Source organism: Lactuca virosa, chromosome 7, assembly GCF_052849685.1.
Source record: "Lactuca virosa cultivar CGN04683 chromosome 7, Lactuca_virosa_CGN04683_v6, whole genome shotgun sequence".
In the NCBI taxonomy this organism is placed as follows: Eukaryota; Viridiplantae; Streptophyta; class Magnoliopsida; order Asterales; family Asteraceae; genus Lactuca; species Lactuca virosa.
In genome coordinates this window covers 206,206,396-206,229,023 of record NC_136432.1, presented here as the reverse complement: position 1 = coordinate 206,229,023, position 22,628 = coordinate 206,206,396, and the positions used below count along the sequence as shown (strand labels likewise).

Genomic DNA, 22,628 nt, shown 5'->3' with positions numbered 1-22,628 from the left:
GTAGAATGTTTGATACATAATGTCGATATGTGTCATTGTCAAACAATTTTCATGTACAAATAAATTATTTTCCAAAATAAATTTATTATATTTCAGACTTGGAAATGAAGAATATGAATAACATAGGAATTTTCGAAAATTTATTATTGGAGTTTTTTCGCAGATATCTATTGAAGATGTGTAGAAAAAATAACACTTTTACGGATATTTTGACAAAATTCGAATGTTAGAAACCTACAGGGGTAAAATGAAAACCTCCAAATAGTAAAGGTCGCTTTTAGTAAAATTTAAAATGGATAATTTGAAAAAAAAGTTCCATTGCCGGGAATCGAACCCGGGTCTCCTGGGTGAAAGCCAGATATCCTAACCGCTGGACGACAATGGAATCTTGTGTTCTGTTTTATGCATAATATATTTGTAAATGAAATATTATCCATCAGATTCAAAACAAAACCAAAATTCTACCCAAAAAATGGAATAAAAGTTTGCATGTAACATTTTTTTAATGTTATAAACCCTTATATTCGATTTTAATTTTGAATCCATATAGTGCCATTGATATATTACTGAATTCACAAAATATTATGATTAAATTCATAAAAATAAGATAAACTTTGTGACAAATTTCAAGACCTATTAAAAATCATAACCCAGGCAAAATAAGTTTCAAAAGAAGATCATATTCATGAATGAAGTCATGAATTATGTTCAGTTTCCATTAATCACCTTGTTTTGCTTCACTTTGTATCTTTTTTTTTTTAAAATGGCAAGTCGACAACAAAAATCAAATTCATATAAAACTCATGGTTACTTTTTATATTATCAGAAACATTATATATGTGTTATTAGAGTTATATAGTGTACAACCGTATTTCATTATTTCATTCCAAATTCTAAAAATATTCTAACGGTTATTGTAGCCAAATGGTCAAGATGATGGCATGAGGGTAACTATTAAGGGACTATGCCCCAAATAGACATATTTTTGGGGGTATTTTCCAAAATATAGACATAAAAAAATTTGTTTCCACAAATAGACACGCACACGGAGGTGACCTCCATGGGCTCCGGGATTAGGATACCCTTCGCAGAATGGCAATATGTTAAATTAAGGAGGGACATATATGTAAAATTGACAGATCCACCGAGGCTGTAGAGGGAGCTTCGCATAACTGTTCTTCAGCGTTCATCCTTCCGCGGAATTGTTCTTCAACTTTTTTTGTCACATCGATTTCTCGGAGCATTAAGTTCATTCCGCGGAGCCCTCGAAGGTAGCTCTGCGGAATCAATGTCTATTTGGATAAAACCTGATTTTTGTGCCTATATTTAGTAAACTATACCCAAAATATGGCTATTACGGGCATAATGCCAACTATTAAAGCGGGAAAAAACCTATACATTTATCTCAACTCGGCTAAATACAAGAAATGATAATGTATTTTCATTTTATTTAGACACAAAACTGCATGAATGGTCCCTGTGGTAAGCTGAAAATTACCACTTTGGTCCAAAAAAGTTTGGACTAGCACCAGAGGTTCAAACTTTTCATTTTGTTGCGAGTTTGGTCCTTTTTTGTTTGAACTTTTTTAAAAAGACGATTTTGCCCTTTATTATTTAATATTTTAATTTTCTTTTATTACAACAATTAAAAATAAAAGAAAAAAAATACTCTCTCTCTCTCTCTCTCTCTCTCTCTCCGACCACCATTGAACCAATCCAACCCCTTTCCTCCCAAAAATTGATGAAAGTCCAAATCGAAGCTCCGACTCTTCCCTCACCTTCTATCTATTCCTCTTGTATCTCTCTCGTCTTGCAGGTCCAAATCGAGGTAAACGACCCTCTCTTCCCCTACTCCCCTCTCTGATGTTGTAATCCCCTATTATGAACAACCCTTTTCAAACCTCAAAGCATTTTCCCTCATACATAGTGAATTACAGAAATCTATCTAAGTAGTAGGGGATGTATACACGCAGGTGAGTTTAACTGATGAACAATGGTGACACCAACAGTTCCATTTCAATTGATGAACGATGGTGGTGGTGATATAGCTTGTTTTCAAGGTCCGATTTCAATGTTTCAAGTTCTGATTTCAGAGAAACTTGTAAACCTAGATGATAAATATACAGATGATGAACACTCATACCTTTTAAACATGTATTTCCTTGGTTTTCAAGTTCTGATTTCAAGGTTTTCATGTCTGATTTTTTGAGGAAGAAGATGGTTCTTAGTATCTAAGGAGGAAGAAGATGATAAATATACAGATGATGAACGCGCACAATCTCTTTTTCGGTGATCCCCCAATCTCTCACCATCGAAGACTCTTTATCCTCCCCTCTTTAATCTATGTTAATACTCTCCTCTCCATCTCTCTGATCTTTGCAACGAGCCCTTAAATTGTGGGTTGTATTCCGACGAGTAGAGAATTCACTGAGTAGAGGAGATCGGGAGAGTTCCGATAGAATTGTTTGATGGTAATCATATTGTTGTTCTAATTGGGTCCCGACTATGCATTCCAGGAGCAACAAAAAGTGTAGCATCCGGGATTTTTCCAAGTATTATTAATCATTTTAAATTGAAGGATGGAATGGTTTGGTTTGGGCTTTAACCTTTGGGCCTTATTAGTGGGCTGAGGAAGCTTCGTACGCGGGGCGTACACAGCCATGTACGCCCAACGTACTCGTGAGAATGAACCGCGGAGTCCAGGTACGTACGTCCAGCGTACGAGGAGTATGCCCAGCGTACGCGTGCAGCTCCTTAAACCCTAAAATTTAGGGTTTACTCCCTATATAAAGAACATTACCCCTGATTGTTCAGCCTCCCTTCACCCTTATACAGCCTCCACGAAAACCCTAGCCTACTTTTGTGTGTTCTTGTGATTTGAGAGCTATTTGAGAGTATTTTGGTGTAGGTTGGTGCTTTGGAAGAGAAAGGAACTTGAAGAAGGAGCAAGGATCCACCAAGAATGTCACACCCCCAAACCGAGGATGGCGGAAACGTCCGGGGGTGGAGGACTTCATGTATAATATCATAACAACAATTGCAATAGTAATTCAAGTAAACACAACCAACATATATATATATATATATAATTGAAAAGTTACATCATTATGATTTACATGTTTATAAATCAATTACAATACATGGACAAGATAGGAAATGTTTTACGTCTTAGCATCCCATTCTCAACAACACTTGGTTACCTGTTTAATGATTTCCTGAGAGTACAAGTGGTTTGAAAAAGTGTCAACACGATGGTTGGTGAGTTCATAAGTTTTTGTTTTGTATTATTAAATGCTTTTCACTTACAAACATAGTATTTGTTTTCTTTTGAAATTGGCAAACAATTGTATTCGAGATAATGGTTTATAGAATTGAAAGTTGATTAACAAAGGATAACAACAACAAATAGTCCTCACCCTATACATATACATACGTATATATATAGGATGGAGCATCTAATCATCATACACACTCAACCACGTGCGATCAATCACCTTAGCGTCCCAAGGTGGGGTGGTAAACCCAATAGCGCTATTATTGTCCATAACGTACCTCAAGAATACGGGCATAGTTATGGAGATTAGACTAAAAATGATAATGCACTACAAATACATGTAGCGTAAACAAAACAAAATGACAATGCACTACAAATACATGTAGCGTAAACAAAACAATAATAATAGTGCACTACAAATACAAGTAGCGCAAACAAAACAATATTTATACAAATACTGAGTTATGTATAAATTATAGAAAACTCGTATGGTGATGTGCAAGTAGCCATTTGAAAATCAAGAACTTGAACTACTTGCACCTTGTGTTGTTTTGAAAACTAAAATGTTTAAGTTTACCAAAACCGGTCGTGATTGAAGTTCAACTTTTCTGATGTAATCTATTGAAAACGTTTAATTATGATATTGATGATTTAACTTGTATTCCCCCCCTTAAAACTTAACAAAAATATAAAATGTAGGGGTATGAACTCACCTTCGTATGGGGAATGAGGCTCGTGGCGTGAAACTGGTCGTGGAAACGCTACGTGATATTCCTCGTTTGTAAGGCGTATCACCGAGTATATTTGCATTTCATTCGAAGCGTGATCTCGATCTAAGCTTGGTTTTGGTGAAGCTTCACGCGAGAAACCGCATCTTGACATCTTTTTGAAGTAAAGTAAGGTCCGAGACTATTTAATTAATATTTCAAGTCAAATTGACTTGTTTTGAAATATTTTGTATTTAAAATGTTGTTTTGAAGTTTTACTAACAACTATTTTGTGATAAATTATATCAAGATAGATAGTTTTGATCTTTTAATAGCATAAAAACCATTTTGTAAGGACTAAGTCAAATAGGACTTTGTTTGTGGATTATGTCAAAAAGGCCAGTTTTAATTTGAAGTTATAAACGCAGGGGCTGATTTCGCCACATTCTCCAATTATACAAAGGGACGCGTCTTCGTTCTTTTGTGCGTGTGCGGTTGGAACGGACGGAAGCAAGCAGCGACGAGGGTTAGCCACCCAGCTCCGACGCCCCACTGCAGTCCTTCTTTCATCGCCGGCGACAGAAACCAAGGGGAAGAAGAAATCGACGGTGACTCAGGTGGCTCGATGGACGAAACCAATCACAAAGAGGACTGAGAAAGGGACTTCGGTCCTCATCTTCGTCGGTGACGATTCGCGAAGGGAGCCAGGGAGCGGAGGTTGTTCCGATGGGCAAAGAAACAGCGACAGGTAAGTTGTTCTGGTTTATTGTTGATCCGACTAGAGAGAAGAGAAGAGGCGAGGGGTTGCTGCCCTCTTTTACTGTCGGAGATCCCCACCTCCTGTGGGGTTTTTCTGTGATTGAAATTGAAGAAGAGGGGAAGAGAAGAAGCAAAATCAAACACTGATATTGTGGGGTGTTTTGCTGTTTCAATTGACAGGAAATAGCAGGAAGAAAACGGGGATGCTGCCCCTCTTGGTCTCGCCGGAAACAGCCACCACCACCGGTGGTTCTTGGCAGGAAACAATGAAGATGAAGGGAAGGGCTGATACTTCTTCAATGGCCGGAAATCACCACTTCTGGTGATGTTCTTCATAGCCAACGATCCCAACAGCAAGGAAAGAAAGAAAGCAATTGTTTTGAGGTGAGCAATTTGGTTCATCATTAGCTTGAGTAATAGCTTGTGAGCTTTGTATAATATGTAGTGTGTGGTTTTAGGTAAGGTGAGGTGCAGAAGAAACGGCAATTTTCTTTGTCTGTGTTTGTGATTTTGATTGCAAATCATGGAGTTTGATCAACAGGTTTTCGATAGGTGATTGTGTTTGATTGCTTGACAGAATTTAACAGGGAATGAAAGAGAATTCAATGGTGTTTGGGACCTGTTTTTCTCATCAAAACAACAGGAATTAAGCTGGAATGAAAGGGGGCAACAACCTCCCGTTTTGGTTTCTAAGAGAAGGAATGGGGCCAGATAGATTGAAATGAGTGGGTTTTGTTTGATGGTTTGCAGGAAACCAGGAGAAAGGAATTGAGTAAGCAGGAATCACGGAAGAAGATTTACAGTTGCCTCAATTTGACAGCTCACATAATTGCTATATATTTGAATACTTGTAAATTTGTTAAATATTTGTTAGTGTATAATGATAATGGTTATATATTTGAATAATTGTAAATGGTTATATATTTGAATAATTGTAACTTGTTATATATTTGTTAGTGTATAATTTATTTCGAATATATATACATCATATATCATACTTGTATTTAGATATTTTGCAAAAGTAATTAACACACACACATATATATATATATATATATATATATATATATATATATATATATATATATATATATATATATATATATATATATAATTTATATATATATATATATATATATATATATATATATATATATATATATATATTTGAACTTATATATATAATGAGGACGTAACATTTATTAATTCGTTAAATCTCGGTTGGTTAAATTAGAAATACAAACACATATACTTAATAGACCCCAATTTACGTGCCATTGGTCTTTATTGCATAACGGCTCACGGGGGTTTGATCGTCGAACTCTGACCGAATTTTACCGGTTTTTACAAAGAACATGTAGATACAGAAGATTAGCACCTTGGTCCTTGGGGTTGGGACGTCCCAAGTGACTTATATCTCAGATCTAGGATCTAGAAAGGGTTCCATGGCATAAAGGTGCAAACTTTATGACCATGGAAGCCCCATGCAAGCATATAAACAAGTTTATGGTCTTTTTAGCCCTAAAAGACCATGCATGGAAGGAAAGTTCGGAGCTTTATGTGTCCATCAGATGCTAAAACCTTAGATCTGGGTTTGTATGCGTGGATTTGAGATTATATATCCTTTTGGACAAGATTCATGTTTTATAGGAATTAGGGTTTTGTCTAAACCCTTTTAGAAGAGCTATGAACGGGCAAAGTTGGAAACTTTACCCTTAGGAGGGCCTTTCCAGTGGCCAAACGAGCTAAGGACCTTGGATCTAGGAGATAGGGGCTTAATCTGTTAAGATGGCCAAACAGACAAAAGGACTCGTCGAGTCCATAAGGGAACTCGACGAGTCGTATCGTGTTGTCCCGATTTCAGTTAGTAGAACTCGACGAGTCTGTAGAAGGACTCGACGAGTGGATGAGCCAAGTCGCGACTAAGCATCCCGATAGAACTCGACGAGTCGGTGGAACGACTCGGCGAGTTGAATCGTGTTTTCAGGATTTATGAGCTATAGAACTCGGCGAGTCAAGAGGTCGACTCGGCGAGTTGGTCAACCCAGAATGTTGACTTTGACCAGAGCATTGACCTTGACCAGGGGTAAAATGGTCATTTTACCCTATGAAGAGTTATCAGTTTTTGATTAAGTGTTATTATGGATTTATAGTCAGAGAGTCGCCGGGACAGCAGACAGGGATTCCTCACTCGAGTTTTCAGCAGTCATTCTTGCGAGGTGAGTTTTCTCCTATAGGAACGGGTCTAAGGCACTAAGGCCGACCTGTTTATGTGTGATCGTATGTGTTGGGGTTAGCCCGATGTAGGTTTTATGTTCCAGACTTTGGTCTGATGCCGGGCGGGGCCCAATGCAGTTAGTATGCTTGATGTCTTTGTGATTTTTGCATGTGTGTGATTAGGTGTTCCAGACTTGGTCCGATGCCGGGGCAAGCCCGAGGAATGTTAGCTTTCTTGTTACGCTTATGTTTATGTATATGAATATATTATGCTCATGATATGTATACCGGACTTCGGTCTGATGTCGGGCGGGGCCCGATGCAGGGGCTAGGCCCAAGTATGCCGGACCTCGGTCCGATGCCGGGCAGGGCCCGATGCAGTGGGCCAGGACCAATATGTGATTATATGTATAGTATGTGGTAGCTTGGGGAGACTCACTAAGCTTTGTTTTTACAGTTTTCAGTTTTGGTTTCAGGTACTTCCACTAGTAAAGGGAAGGGCTCGGGATGATCGCATGGCACACACCACAGTTTCAACCTGGGATTGTTTTAGACTCTGATGATTACTTATATGATTTGATACAGTATTTGACATGATGTTTTTGAGATACATGGTTCTTGTTTTATTATGATGATGGATGTTTTATGGTTTAAATAATGATTTTAAAACGAAATTTTTGGACCGTATTTTTGGGATGTTTCAACATATATGTAAAATTGACGGATCCACAGAGGCTGTAGAGGGAGCTCCGTATAACTGTTCTTCAGCGTTCATCCTTCCGCGAAACTGTTTTTCAGCTTTTTTTGTCACATCGATTTCTCGGAGCATTAAGTTCATTCCGCGGAGCCCTCGAAGGTAGCTCTGCGGAATCGATGTCTATTTGGATAAAATCTGATTTTTGTGCCTATATTTAGGAAACTATACCCAAAATATGGCTATTACGGGCATAATCCCAACTATTAAAGCGGAAAAAAAAACTTATACATTTATCTCGACTCTCGCTAAATACAAGAAATGATAATTTATTTTCATTTATTTATGTATTATAACATTAACCATATATTAAACGGATTTTCTAATATGTGTCCTAAGGGCATATATAAGAAACATTAATTAAATTATTAATTATAAGAAATATGACCATAATTAAATGCTAAACATTAATTATGTGTAATATTACCATAATTAAATGTAAAATACATTAATTATAAAGAATACTATTTATATTAATGTTTATCACATTTAATTATGGTAATACTCATCATAATTAATACTTCAATTAATGTTTTTTATACGTTGCCTTTAGGACACATATTAGAAAATCCCTATATTAATGTCGGTGAAAGTTTCCACTAACATTAAGCACGCTTCTACTCTTATAAATTGAAAATTTTAATCATTTGTCAATTAAGCGTGCTTCTACTTTTGTAAATTGACATTTTCTATAATTTTACTTTTTAAAACACTTTGTAAAAAATATTTTCTACCTTTCTACTTTTTAAATTGTTATTTTAACCCTCTTTATTTTGAATTTTATAAAATATCATTTTCACTCCCTTTGTTTTGTAAACGTTCATGTTTATGTATGTATCGGTATAAATTTGAGGTGATCAAACATTTCAACATAAAATTGGAACTTACGTTCGTTAATTTAAAAAAAAAGATTTCTTTTTTATGTACGTGTCAACATAAATTCGAGTTTGTCTACGTTTCGACGTAATTTTTTTCGACGTTTTCATGCTTATTTTTTTGTATGCTTTCTACGTATAATACAAGTCACGTATTAAATTATTTGAATTTCCTTTCGTTAACTTAAAAAAATCATATATACTTATTTTTTATGTACGTATCAGTATAAATTTTATTTTCTTTACGCTTTCGTGCTTATTTTTATATACGTTTCCTAAATTTGATCACATATAATACGTTTTCATTTGACTGTATATATTGAAGTTAATCAGAGATACCGACCTTGTATATTTATCTACGAACAAATGCAACGGTACCTAATTTTTATCCATACACTCGTCAAAATCAACTTACAAAACAAATTGATGCTGCTGCAACTTTCATCGGGCACAATCCTAGTTCCAATTTAATTTCTATGTATTACAACATTGTACATTCCTCACCAAAATCTATCCAATCATAACATTCATTTTGAACCTTTTTTTCTCTATTAAAACATTATACTTTAAAAAAACCTCCATATTTACAGCATCCATTTTCAATTTTTCTTTGTTAGGATATTATACTTTAAAAAAAATCAGCATCCATTTTCAATTTCTCTCTATTAAAAATTTAAAATGTAATACTTTGAAAAATCTATCCAATTATTTCAAAATTGGAGTACAAAGCTATAATTATAACGTTTTAGTTGTCGAACATTAATCTTTGTAGAAAAAAAAGTGTTTGTAAAGCAATGTTATCATGAACACAAATAACGAATCGCATCCCAAAAAAAAAAACAGAACTCTTGAGCAATGTATTCAGACTTTTAATCAGACAAATAAAAAAAAGCCGAAAAGCAACAAAATTTTGAAATAAATGAATATGTGAAGCACTTTGAGGCTTCTAAAAAGAATTAAAGTAATGAGGAAAATGGCTGAAACATTAAGCTTGCATGATGGATAGATGTTTCACCCGTTAAATTAGCCTCCAGAATGTGAGACAGGGTTTGTAACAAAGTTTCCATCCTGGTAAGTGTGAATGTATTGCTGTGGCAAAGGGTGTTCTGCCTGCAACCATATCAGTACATGACATGACAAAACAGAACAACTTTTACTGTGTTTGGCCTGTATTGGACTGAGTCAGAAACTTTGACCAGGACTTGTTTTCGATCTCTTGTGTGTGCAAATGACGTAACTACCCCCAGAAAGTTTTTTAAGAAGAAAAAAAACGGAAGCAAGCATACCAGATCAGCATCAGGATCTGAGGAAGGCACCATGACATTAACTTCAGTTGCTTTAGCAGTTGTTATAGAAGTTTCTAGAGACTCTCGGCTCAAGTACAGCTGGCACCCTGATGTATTATCTATAGAAATAGTAGGGGCTGCACCCTGTACATTTATATAATAACAAAATAACGTATTTCTGTTTCACCATATTATTATTAACTAACATTAATTCAACAAAACTGATATATAGTATATATTACCTGGCATTGCACCTCAATACTGCTACAGTTAACAGTCTCAAAAGCAGCAACCACATCCTGTTTTCCAAATTTAACACTCAGTCATCAGATACACAAATTTACGTTAAAAAAAAATCATAAATTTTTACTGACTGTGAATACAACGCCCATTTTTGTGCATTTGTCAACAGTGATGTTGTTAACTTTTCCTGCATGCAGTAAACAAGGTCAAATTAATTATCGTGAAAGAATTAGTTAAGTTGTGGGACAGAATGCCACGTCATCAGTTAGTTGATTCCTTGTTTGTACTTTATATATGGGCAAATTGCAGGAAGTAAGTAGTAATGTATTTTTTCCTTTTTTTCTCTCTTTATTTCTTCTATAACTAGGGTGATATTACCCCTGATTTGTAGGGGGGCATAATCTGTAAATTTTTTATTAGGTAAGGACCATTTTTGTAATTTTTTTAAACACATTGACCGTTTCTATGATAAAAAATATGCACAGAGACCTTTATGTGAACTACAGGGACCGTTTTCGCAATTTATTTTCTATGTAGGGATCAAACCTCATTTTTGTAAATTTGTTATTAGGAAGGGGCATTTTTGTAAATTTTTTAAACATATGCACCACTCATGTAAATATACTGTAAATTACAGGGACCGTTCTGTAATTTATTTTCTATGTAGGGACCAAACATATCAAACCTGAAAACATGCCAATATATGAAAGGTAAAGGGGTGGAAAATGCCGGTGTTCAAATTTGAGGGGGTAAAACTAACATTTTACAACATACAGGAGTGGAAAGTGGCATTTGACAAAGTAACGGGAAGGAAACGCGAACGTACGAAAATGTAGGGACCAAATTTGACAACATAAGAAAGTTTTGTAGCGAAAGTCCGAAATAAAAAAGTTTTATGGCTAAAGTGTAAAACCCTAAAACTATACTTTGTGGCAACAGTCTAAAATAAAAAACTTTTATGGCCAAAGTATAAAACCATAAAACGATACTATTCATAAGCACTTCTGTTTTAATATATATCATAATATCATTCTTATTCAATGGGAGTTGAATTTATAGTTCATCATGGTACCAAAGCTATGTTTTTTTTTATTAAGCCTTTTCAACTTCCAATAAATAAATTAAAATTTTTTTGATTATGGAGGGAGGAAAAAAAATAGAATTTATTACCTTTGATCTGTAGAACTGAATCTTTGCATCCAAAAACATATACAGTTTGCTTAGGATCACAATCATCAATCGACAAATCCTTCACACCAATTTGATTCTCAACAACCCATCTGTATATCATGTAAAAAGGGTTCAAATCCACCATTAATAACCTCATGTCCAAATGTATTACAAAGCATATACTATAAATCTAAAATCAAGAAATAGCAACCTACTTTCATTTCTTTCCATTACAACATTACACTTTCACTTTTTTTTTTCTTATTAAGGCATTCAACTTTGAAAAACCTATCCAATTATAACGATGAAAATTCCATGAAAGTAAAATGCTATAAATATAATAAACAAATGAATTGAAGTACGTTGCTATTTCTTGCATTTTACACTGTAAAATACTCACTTGCGACCCATTACAAGTTCAAGCTTTGGAGGCCCAGTTTTAGCAGCAGTTTTTGGTGCACTCTTTTGAACTTCATTTTCACCAGAACTCACAAACCCTGCTCTATCTTTGCGATTTTTGGTCTTCATATCATCTGTAACCTTTCTCAATCCTAAAACCATGAAACCATGAGTCAATAACATTAGGTTTTCATTATTAGGACATTATACTTAATAAAATCTACCCAATTATAGCACTAAAAATTGCTTTATATTTGGATGACATTAAGTATTTCAAAGTACATTGTTATAATAACGAAAATAAAAGTAAGGTGTTATAATGAACAGATCAATGGAAATACATTGCTACTTCTTACATTTAACTCAAAACAAAAATGGAATATGGAACTTAAACTTACCAGAAGTAACCGGCTTTGAACTAATTTCCTGAAAAACAGCAGCCATTCCTTGGCCTTGTTTTGGGCGGGATGAAGAAGAAGATGCCAAGTTGGCAAGTGAAGCTGATGGAGGATTTGGGGCAGATGGTTGGGCAGATTTTGGGGCAGAAACAACTGCACCCGTTGTACTCCATAAAGGTCCTAAAGGATAGTGAGCTTTCACATAATCCCTTAACCCAGGAACATAAAGTTCCTTAAGAGCTTTTGCCCATTCCACATGATATGGATCTTTATTTTTATATTCTACAAGAACCTACAATCAATATACCAACAATCAGTCAATCACAAGTCACAACCCGTGTTAACTTTAAGAAAAGGGGGTGGATAAAGATGAACTTATAAGTGATAAGTACCTTGTTGTTGTAAAATTCAGCTGATTGCCAACATTCTTCCACGTGTCCAATAGGCATGCTCATTCCTGAAAAGATAAGAACAGATAATGGTTGCTTTGATTCAAGATTGATGTTGAAAATGGGAAAATATGAAGTGAGAATTATGAGTTTTTGCTTACCACAGCCTTTCCCTGTATATGCAATCCAGATTAAAGCTGATAGACTCTCAGAAGCAGCTTTTAAGTGGTTGAAGAAATCAGAACGCTTTCCTTCTGACATGTTATTTGCTTGAGCTAACTTATCATTTAATGGTTTTAAAAATTCTGTCATTCCTCCCCCATCAGGTTTCTGCATGATTAGTATGTAGAAATTAAACTTTGAATACAATGATTAACATTACTTCACATTCACTAACAAAAGTGTCTATGGACTATGGGTATATAATAGGATTGATGTAAAAAATAAAAGTAGAAGAAAGAAAAGAATACTTCATCTTCTAAATCAATCGGAGGCTTTTAGGTTTTGTTTTTATCCCAAATTAAATGTGGCTTCGATTTTATTATTATTTTATTATTATTTTTTATTTTTTTTGTGTGGTTTTAATCAAATTCAACTACATCTTGATGGAGCTTTTTTCATAACAATCTGTTTTATCGAATCCAAGGAATGTTCATGTCTCGTTTTTCATCCAATTTCACAAACACAAAAGAATTAACTATAATGTACGTAACATGTGTGCATGAAACAGCTACTTAGATGTTTAAACACGATGAATTTCTGGTTTTTAAAACCTAATTGATTAATCGCGATGATTTACATGATAAATTCTCTTCTGATTTGGTAGAAACACACGAAATACGTGAATTAAACAGAAGAAACGAGTCCCAAACTTCATTCACGATAATCAACATGATTCCATTTATACGCGTAATGCCGATCACGATTGGAAATGAAAAAATTGTAAAAAAATAACCTGAGTTTGTTTGATCTTCATGAGAAGCTCCTTCTGAGTAGCGAAAGCCTGACTGAGAACAATCGTAATATCATGAACTTGTCCGCCGATCTTCTCCGCAGCAAGGGATACCTTAACGACGTATTCCACGAGCAGATCGTCATATGCGACGATTGACGGTTCCGATGCCGCTGATACGGCGTCAAGTGTGCCGGATGGGGGCTTGGAACCGGGGGAGAGCGATTCCAGCCGAGCTATGGCGGACTCCAATCTCTGAATCAACTTCTCATCCATTTGGACGAGCGTCTTCCTGTATCGGATCTGGTGTTTGGTGTGTGTGAAGGTGATGCTTTTTTGGTTTTTGAAACGCCAAAACCGGTGAGTGCGTTTGCCGGTGATTTCAGGGGAACAACATGCAATCGTGCGTGTGACACGTGTCGTTTATCAAATATTCTCCCTTTTTCTACGTTCATGTAAAAATAGCAAAAAGTAATGTAATGTCAGTTTGTTTAATACGACCTATCTTTAATCGTTTTTTTATGAAGCATATTTTTTTTTATTATGAGTAACAAGGTTACTTGTTAGTTGTTTCACATTGTAACATAAATTTATAAACATTAATAATAAAAAAAATATCAATATCAGCATCACGATGCTTTAATGGTGAACTTTCTAAAATGGAGAGATCAATTTTCATTGTCTAAATTATATTGATTCTTTTTTTTTTTATTCGATTTAGCGAGTATCGAGTTAATGAGTTGAAGAGATCTCCAATTGATGAGGTACAAACATAATTTGTGCATATACACCAACTCATGGGTTATAAACATCTGGGGTTTGTTTGCTTATGAGATCTCTATACGATTTAAGACAACTCTCACACGCATGATACCAACAGTTTACATATTATGTACATATACTCGGTTTCTCTTATAGTTGTATCGATCATTCACTCTAAATTTACAAAATGGTCACGATATGTCATATTTGTTACTTTATATTGATGTATTACATCGCAAAACACATAATGAACATTTTTAACTCTTGATAAAATTTATCAAATGAATTTGCAATGAAAGAATACGACAAAATTTAATACTTTCTAAAAAATATCATATAATTTATTTTCTCATAAAGGAAATAAGAGACCAAAATCTTAGAACATTTTGGCATGTCTACTTGTAATCTCATTTCATAATCTTCTAATAGACGACTCGTTATATCTCAATCTAGCGTCAAGGTTGAATATGAGGGGCGAAAAACTTAGTTAATGAAATATGCTAATTCGAAACTAATAACAGGAGTTATATATACATGTCCCTTCTCAAGACCACAATTATCTACACGAAATTTACATGTATTCGTTTGAAACATTTTGCATCAACATACAAAGCACATTCAACTTACATTCACCATACCTTGAAAAAAACACAAAAGGTCGATTTTGGGTGTTACACATTCCTTTTTTTATATCAGGTAGCCGACATCTTTACCAAAGGACCGCAAAGCTAGACATTTACTTGGTGACATTCATGACAATCAAAGAATATGTTTTCATCTGCTTGGACTAACGGAGAGAAATAAAAAGGAGTCGTGATGAAAAAGTGGAATTCTTCTACGGTTCATTGCTTACTTTTTGCATGTTTTACTTCCAAATGCAATGAGACTGAGATGGTGTATTAGCTAAATATTTAGAAAATATTGTTGTTGGAATATGTGACAACCCGAAACTTTTATTCTGTACACTTGGTCAACTTTATCAACATTGAACTTGATTTCCGTTACCTTTTAACGCCGTTTAAGGGTTAGTTTAAGTGTTTTAAGCTTGAGTACAGCCAGGAATGAGATTAGAAATGAGTCAACGAGTCGTATAGAGACAAAACCGGGCCATACACCCTCTTGAGAGGTGTGTACGACCGCACACATGGGTGTGCGGCCACACACCCATTCTCCAGCCGCACACACACCCTTATATATATAAGGTGACCCCCTTCACTCATTCATTTCATTTGGCTGCACTTTACTTTCTCTCTCTACTTTCTCTCTCTAAAAACTTCCTCCAAGAACACTCTAAAGGCCTCAAAAATGTGAACTACTTCATCATTCAGCTTGTTATATTGGTAAAACACTTGAATCTAAGCCTAAAACTCATAATGTTCTTCGTGTTCTTCATCCCTTGAAGGTGTACGGCCGCACACCTTCATGAGGTGGCCGCACACACCTTAAGACTCTCCAAAGTGAAGAGTTTGGCCTCCATTTGCTAGTTGGACTTGGTATTAGCACTAGAACACCTCAAAATCGACATTTCGGGCACAAATGAGGAGTGTACGGTCGCACACCCCTGTGTACGGCCGCACACCCTCTCTGTACGGCCGCACACTCCCATGTACGGCCGCACACGCCCCCTGTACGGCCGCACACTCCTGTGTGCAACCGCACACACAGGCTGACCGCACACCCTGGCCGCACACACACTCCTTTGGCCGTACACCTCCCTTGTTTGATCATATAGGGTCCCGAGAAGCATTTCCAAGTCTTTAGGGTGGTTTCCCGTCATGTTTAGTCATGAAACACCCTAATTCTAACACATATATGTGTTATCCCGTGTTAATAGGATCCACTTGCGTACGAAACATCGGTTGACACTCAACATTCGTAACCGATCATACACCCAGATCCTACGTCAAACGGTGAGTTCATACCCCTACACTTTTTCCGAGTTTTTCATGTTTTCAGAGGGGGGGGGGGAATACTAGCAAAAGTACAAGGGAACTTGTGCTCAACTTCTTAGGAAAATATAGGATTTTCCTGGGACAACTCAACTTTTCATAAATAGGCTGTTAAACAAATAACGATTGGATAATCAAACATCTTTTCATAAGAAAATATAGGATTTTCTTGGGAAACACTTTTCAAAGGATCAAAGGAACATTTCTTTCACCAGAACTAAACGCTTATGAACTCACCAGCCTTATGATGATATTTTAAAATTGCTTGTATTCTCAGGGCAACATTAGACAGGTACTCTTGTCAACTTTTGGAGAAGACGGAGCGTTTTGGAGTCACGTCTTTTACTTTTGTCATATACTGTTATGTATAAACCATGTTTTGAACAATGTAAATACTCATATTATAATGTAATGGTTGTGTTTGCTTCGCTTACTATGATACAACTGTTGTGATACTACACATGACGTCCTCCGCCCCGGAACGTTTCCGCCATCGGTTTCGGGGTGTGACAAATTGGTATCAGAGCTATTGTTTATAGTGAACTAAGTATACCGAACCTTACATGGTATACACCTATAAACACTAAGGGGCCGAAGTACTCTGAACTAAAAGTATACTTTTAAAAATATAAGTATTTTTACAAGAAGTATACAAGTATACCTACGTACCAGAAACAATATCATGAGTAGAACAAAACAAAAGTATTTTGGATGTTGAACACTGCGGTTAAACCTGGGCAGTTATGTAATCATGTCTAGGGTCAATATAGCCTGATCAACTATATTTATTCGAGACATGACCAACATGTGATTGGGAGTGACTTTGGTGTTGCAACAGGCCTAAAACTTACCTAGTATCCATTCATCAAGGTATCAAAAGAACAAAACATGCAACTTAAAATACTGTAGGATTATTTTAGCCAGAGCCGAATACATTGTAGAAATTCATTCCTAGTGTTGCTACCTATTCGTTTCTTAGCGATAACTTACTTGCATTAGTAACCTTTCTTTGCTTATCGCTTGGTAGAACACTTTATTTTCAGGATGAGATATATTTTGTTTCATATATCTTGAGGACTTACCATCCTCTTCTTCCTGATTATTTTAGAACGAGATGTCTCCCCGAAAAAGACTCATCAGAAGAAATGACGACACTCCACCACCACCACCGCCCCCTCAGTTCGATCCCGTTATGTTCCAGGCAGCTGTTACTGCTGCTGTGGCTGCCGCGATGTCACAGATGAATTCTGGCAGATCTAGTGGGCAAGGAAGTGGTACTCATCCCCAAAATCAAGAAGGTGGTCAGGGACACCAGAAGGAGTGCTCTTATAAGGACTTCATGAATGCGAAACCCACATCTTTCGACGGCAAAGGAGGTGTCATTGCCCTGACTCAATGGTTCGAGAAAATCGAGTCCATTTTTGAAATTTGTTCCTGTTCTGAGGCCAACAAAGTAAAATTCGCCGCATGCACTTTCGCCAACAGGGCACTGACCTGGTGGAATGGTCGGGTCAAATCCCTAACCCTGCCAGTGTCAAATGCTATGGGTTGGGAAAGCCTAAAGGAACTCATGCTAGCTGAGTACTGCCCACGGGGCGAAATGTAGAAACTAGAGCACGAACTCTGGAACCTAAGGATGAAGGAATCCGACATTGCTTCCTACACTTGTAGGTTTGAAGACCTAGCGCTTCTTTGTCCGGGAATGGTCACTCCGGAAAGCAAGAAAATAGAGAGATACATATGGGGACTGACACAACCCACCAAAGGAAACGTCCTGGCTGCTAGGCCAAACACCTTTGACAGCGCTCAGTGCCTGGCGCAAACTCTCATAGATCACAGAGTTGATCTCGATAATGTGACGGTCACTCCTGAGCCAGTAAAAGGGAGTGGTGAGAAAAGAAAGTTCTGGAAGTAGCGCAAGGACCAGTCTTCGCAGGATCCCTCAAAGAAACAGCAAACGGTGGCAGTCCACGCTGCTACTACTCCTGTCGCTGCTCCTGCCACTCAAGCACCTACCAGTAAATATGTTGGTACCCTTCCTCGGTGCGACAAGTGCAACTATCATCATAATCCCGGCCCATGCCGAGAAATGTCATGCACCCGCTGTGGCAAAAAGGGGCACACAACTCGAGTTTGCAAAATACCAGTCCAACCAACCAATCAGGCATCTGGAGCAGGCGTCGGTCAAGCTTGTTATGGTTGTGGAGAAGTCGGGCACTACAAGAGAAACTGCCCCAAGGCAACAACAACAGGTGGCACGGGGAGAGTGCTAACGATAGGGCAAGAGGAGGCAGTCGCTGATCCCACAGTTGTTTCGGGTACGTTCCTCCTCGACAACTCTTATGCATGCATTCTTTTCGATTGTGGTGCGGAAAGGAGTTTTGTTAGTCATGCATTTAAACATCTTCTCAAACATAAACCTCAACCTCTAACTGAAACATTTACCGTTGAGATGGCTAACGGTGAGAAAGAGAGCACTAATGATATATACGAAGGCTGTACCCTTACCTTGAACGATCATTCTTTTCCTATCGACCTTATGCCAGTTTCCATAAAAAGCTTCGATGTCATCATCGGCATGGATTGGTTGAGCCCCAATCATGCTGATATCCTTTGTTACGAAAAAGCTATCTGTCTCAATCTTTCCTCTGATGAAACTCTTGTCATTTACGGCGATAAACTCAGTTCAAACCTTCGCATCATTTCGTGCATCAAAGCCCAGAAACTCATGCGGAAGGAGTGTTATGCATTCCTAGCCCACGTCATTAACGAGAAGCAGGAAGTTAAAGACCTCGAGAGCATCCCCGAAGTCTGCAAATTTCCCGATGTTTTTCCCCGAAGATCTCCCTGGAATCCCTCCCGAACGCCAAGTCGAGTTTCGTATCGACTTAATCCCCCGAGCTACCCCCGTAGCTAAATCCCCATACCGACTAGCACCGGCAGAAATGCAGGAGTTATCTGTTGGATTAGGTGTCTAAGCCCATAACTATAATTGGTATGTACTTGAATTGATAGCAGCACAGTCCTTTTGGGTTGCCCTCAACCTAGCAACTGGACAAGGAAATTATGAAAGGAGAGATATTAATTTATAAGATTAATAAATTAATATATATATATATATATATATATATATATATATATAAAATTGATTTATTAATATGTTAATGGATTAATATATTAATTAGAAATCATTATGTTTAATTAATTGTTAGCCAGAAATTAATCAGAATTGATTTTGGGGTTAAAAGAATTAATTATGTTTAAAATGTTTTAAAACACACCCTATATATGTATTATGATTAAAAGTTTAATATTATATATGTATAAGAATATGGTCAGTCAAATCGCTAGTATGCCTCATTCACGAAGCTGATCTATAAGGGGGGTATAAGGAAACTGCCTATAAAATGGTAGTTGAATGGGTGTCCACTCTCACCCACCGCTTCCTTGATTAGTGGAGGGTCGTTAGCAGAACGGATTTGATAGGACAACTACTTCTCATTAAAAGTATAATGACATTAAAGAAAGTACTAGAACATTATTTTTAAAATCCCAACTCTAGTCACTTTAGGAAAAATGTGAAAAGTATGTTAATCCATGAAATTGCACATTATGCTTTATTGGTCGTTAGTGGAGCGTGTGTGGTTAACCAGCACACTAAAGGGCACTAATAAAGAGTAGTAATGGGTATCTCATAATTGTCATTTTGATGGAGCGTGTGTGGTTTACCAGTACATCAATAGTTAATGATAAAGACAATGAGGTTACCAAGCACATTTGCATGGTTATTCACATCTTGTTTGTGATCCTCGGCATCCCAGTCACAAATAGAAGAGCATAATCTGAGATTAAAACATGTCATTGAATAGTTTCAATGTATCTCAAAAGAATTAGGAATTTCACTTCGTTTGTTTCGTCTAATGGTGGAATTGGTGAATCGTCATTCACCTACCTTTATGAAATTTACACTTGGATCTCGGCATCCCATTTCTAAGTTGTGAATCTTCATAGTTGGATCCTAACCTTGATATTTTATCTTTGGGTTATTATATTGAGGTATCTTGAAATCTAACTAAAACTTTCTTTCTTTTCAGATGTCTACTCCTGGAAACACTTCTGCTTCATCCTCCTCCAACCAGAACTTCTCTTTGCTCAATATCTGCTCCAAAGTCGTTATGGATGGCTCAAACTATAACGATTGGATGCGCAACATCAAGATGGCTCTTCGTTTTGAGAACAAAGAATATGTTCTTGAAAAGGAGCTCAAAGAGCTTGATGAGTCTGAAGCTACTCCTGAAGATCTTGCTGCCTACAAGAAACATTACGATGATGCTACCAAAGTGGCGTGCATCATGGTGGCAACCATGTCCCCAGAACTGCAGAGGTACTATGAGGACTACTGGCCTTTTGAGATGAACAAGGACCTTATGGAAAAGTACCATAAGCGAGCTCGTCAAGAAAAGTTTGAAGTAGTCAAGTCACTCATGGCTTGCAAGATGAAAGAAGGGGAATCGGTTGTGTCACATGTGCAAAGGATGCAACGCTACATAGAGCGTTTGGTCAAGCTCAACATTCACTTTGATGAGGAATTGGCCATTGACATGGTCTTGAACTCACTACCTGATTGTTATGGTCAGTTTATTCTAACTTACCATTTGAACAATACTGAGCAGACCTTGGCCCAATTGCACAACTTGTTGCAGACAGCTGAGGCAGGAATGAAGGGTAAAAGTATACCCTCCACGCCTACAAGTGCCCCTGTGTTGGCTATTGGACATGGAAAGGGGAAAAAGAGGAAAGGTCCTCCCAAGCAAAACTGGAAGAGCAAGGCTCAAGCTGGGTCGTCTAGTAATGGCCCAAAGGCTAAGCCCAATGGTTCCACTCCCCATGTTTCTGATCCAAAAGAGGCCGTTTGCTTTTACTGCAATCAAAAGGGGCATTGAAAGAGATCTTGCCCACAATATCTGCAAGATATCAAGGATGGCAAAGTGAAGCCATCTTCGGCAGGTATTTACACTATTTCTGCTAATAACTCATTATCTTCTCGTTCATGGGTCCTTGATACAGGATGTGGTTTTCATATCTGTTCTGATTTGCAGGGACTAAAGGAAAGTGAGGAGATAGAGCGAGGAAGGATAAACTTGATCATGGGAAACAGAAAGTCTTCACCAGTGACCAAGATCGGAGTTTATCAGCTTCTGCTTAGCAATGATGTTAGATTAGATTTAATAAATTGTTGCTATTCGTCTGAGATGACGAGAAACATTATTTCATTTCATGCATTGTTCAGACAAGGTTTCAAATATTCTTTTAATGATTTGAATGGTTCAATTTCTGTTTATAAGAATGGTGTTTTTATGTTTGAAGCTTTACCTTGTGATGGTGTGTATGAAACAGTGACTTGTGTTGATAGCTTAGGAAATAGTGTACTTAATATTGACTTGTCTAATAGTGTAGACAAGGCATGCTTGTGGCATTGTCATCTTGGACACATTAACAAGAAACGCATAGCCCAACTCCAAAAGGATGGAGTGTTGGAATCATTTGACCTAAAATCAGATGATATGTGTGAATCTTGTCTTTTGGGAAAGATGACAAAATCACCATTCACAGGGTCTTGTGAAAGAGGTGAAGGTCTGTTGGATCTCATACACACAGATGTGTGTGGGCCCTTCAGATCAACTACAAGAGATGCTAATCGATTCTATGTGACTTTCACTGACGATTATAGCAGATATGGGTATATCTACTTGATCAAGCATAAGTCAGAAACTTTTGAAAAGTTCAAAGAGTTTAAGCATGAAGTCGAAAATCAATTGGGCAGAAAGATAAAGATACTTAGATCCGATAGAGGCGGGGAGTATCTTAGTATCGAGTTTAACGACTATCTGAAAGAATGTGGGATAGTCTCACAATTGACTCCTCCTAGGACACCACAGTTAAATGGTGTAGCTGAGAGGCGTAATCGAACCTTGTTAGACATGGTTCGTTCTATGATGAGTCGGGCTTCGCTTCCCATTCACTTCTGGGGGTATGCCTTAGAGACAGCCGCCCACATCCTCAATCTTGTCCCTACAAAGAAGGTTGCCAAAACACCTCACGAAATGTGGACAGGGAAAGTTCCCTCGTTAGCACATATTAAAGTCTGGGGTTGTGAAGCTTTCGTAAGACGAGAGACTCACGGCAAGCTAGCAGCTAGAAGTGAGAAATGTGTTTTCATTGGTTACCCAAAGCAGTCTTTTGGATATTTGTTCTACAGGCCTAGTGAGAACATGGTCTTTGTGGCACGAAGAGGAGTCTTTCTTGAAAGAGAGCTCATATTCAAAGAGGACAGTGGGAGCACTATTGACCTTGAAGAAATTCAAGAGTCAGCCAATGAAGGAACCTTAGATGACACTAGCACTCAACCAGAGGAAACAGTTTCTGTTGAACCAATCGATAACTCATTACCTCTTAGAAGATCCACTAGGGTGAGTGTGCCACCTGAGTTGTAT

General features: G+C 37.2%; 1 protein-coding gene and 1 non-coding gene across 2 annotated transcripts; both read right to left on the bottom strand.

The window, feature by feature from the left end:
* Positions 1 to 313: 313 nt before the first annotated feature.
* Positions 314 to 385, bottom strand: TRNAE-UUC (transfer RNA glutamic acid (anticodon UUC)). Its single transcript has one exon. It is a non-coding gene; the product is annotated as a tRNA-Glu (tRNA).
* Positions 386 to 9,416: 9,031 nt separating this feature from the next.
* Positions 9,417 to 13,835, bottom strand: LOC145124655 (cyclase-associated protein 1-like). The gene is made up of 10 exons (XM_079060072.1): positions 13,427 to 13,835; positions 12,633 to 12,801; positions 12,475 to 12,539; positions 12,083 to 12,374; positions 11,686 to 11,836; positions 11,286 to 11,395; positions 10,247 to 10,302; positions 10,115 to 10,171; positions 9,873 to 10,016; positions 9,417 to 9,696 (listed from the first exon to the last, which is right to left on the bottom strand). The coding sequence occupies exons 1-10, from the start codon at positions 13,697 to 13,699 to the stop codon at positions 9,610 to 9,612; spliced, it is 1,404 nt and encodes a 467-aa protein (XP_078916198.1). The 5' UTR covers positions 13,700 to 13,835; the 3' UTR covers positions 9,417 to 9,609.
* Positions 13,836 to 22,628: the final 8,793 nt, after the last annotated feature.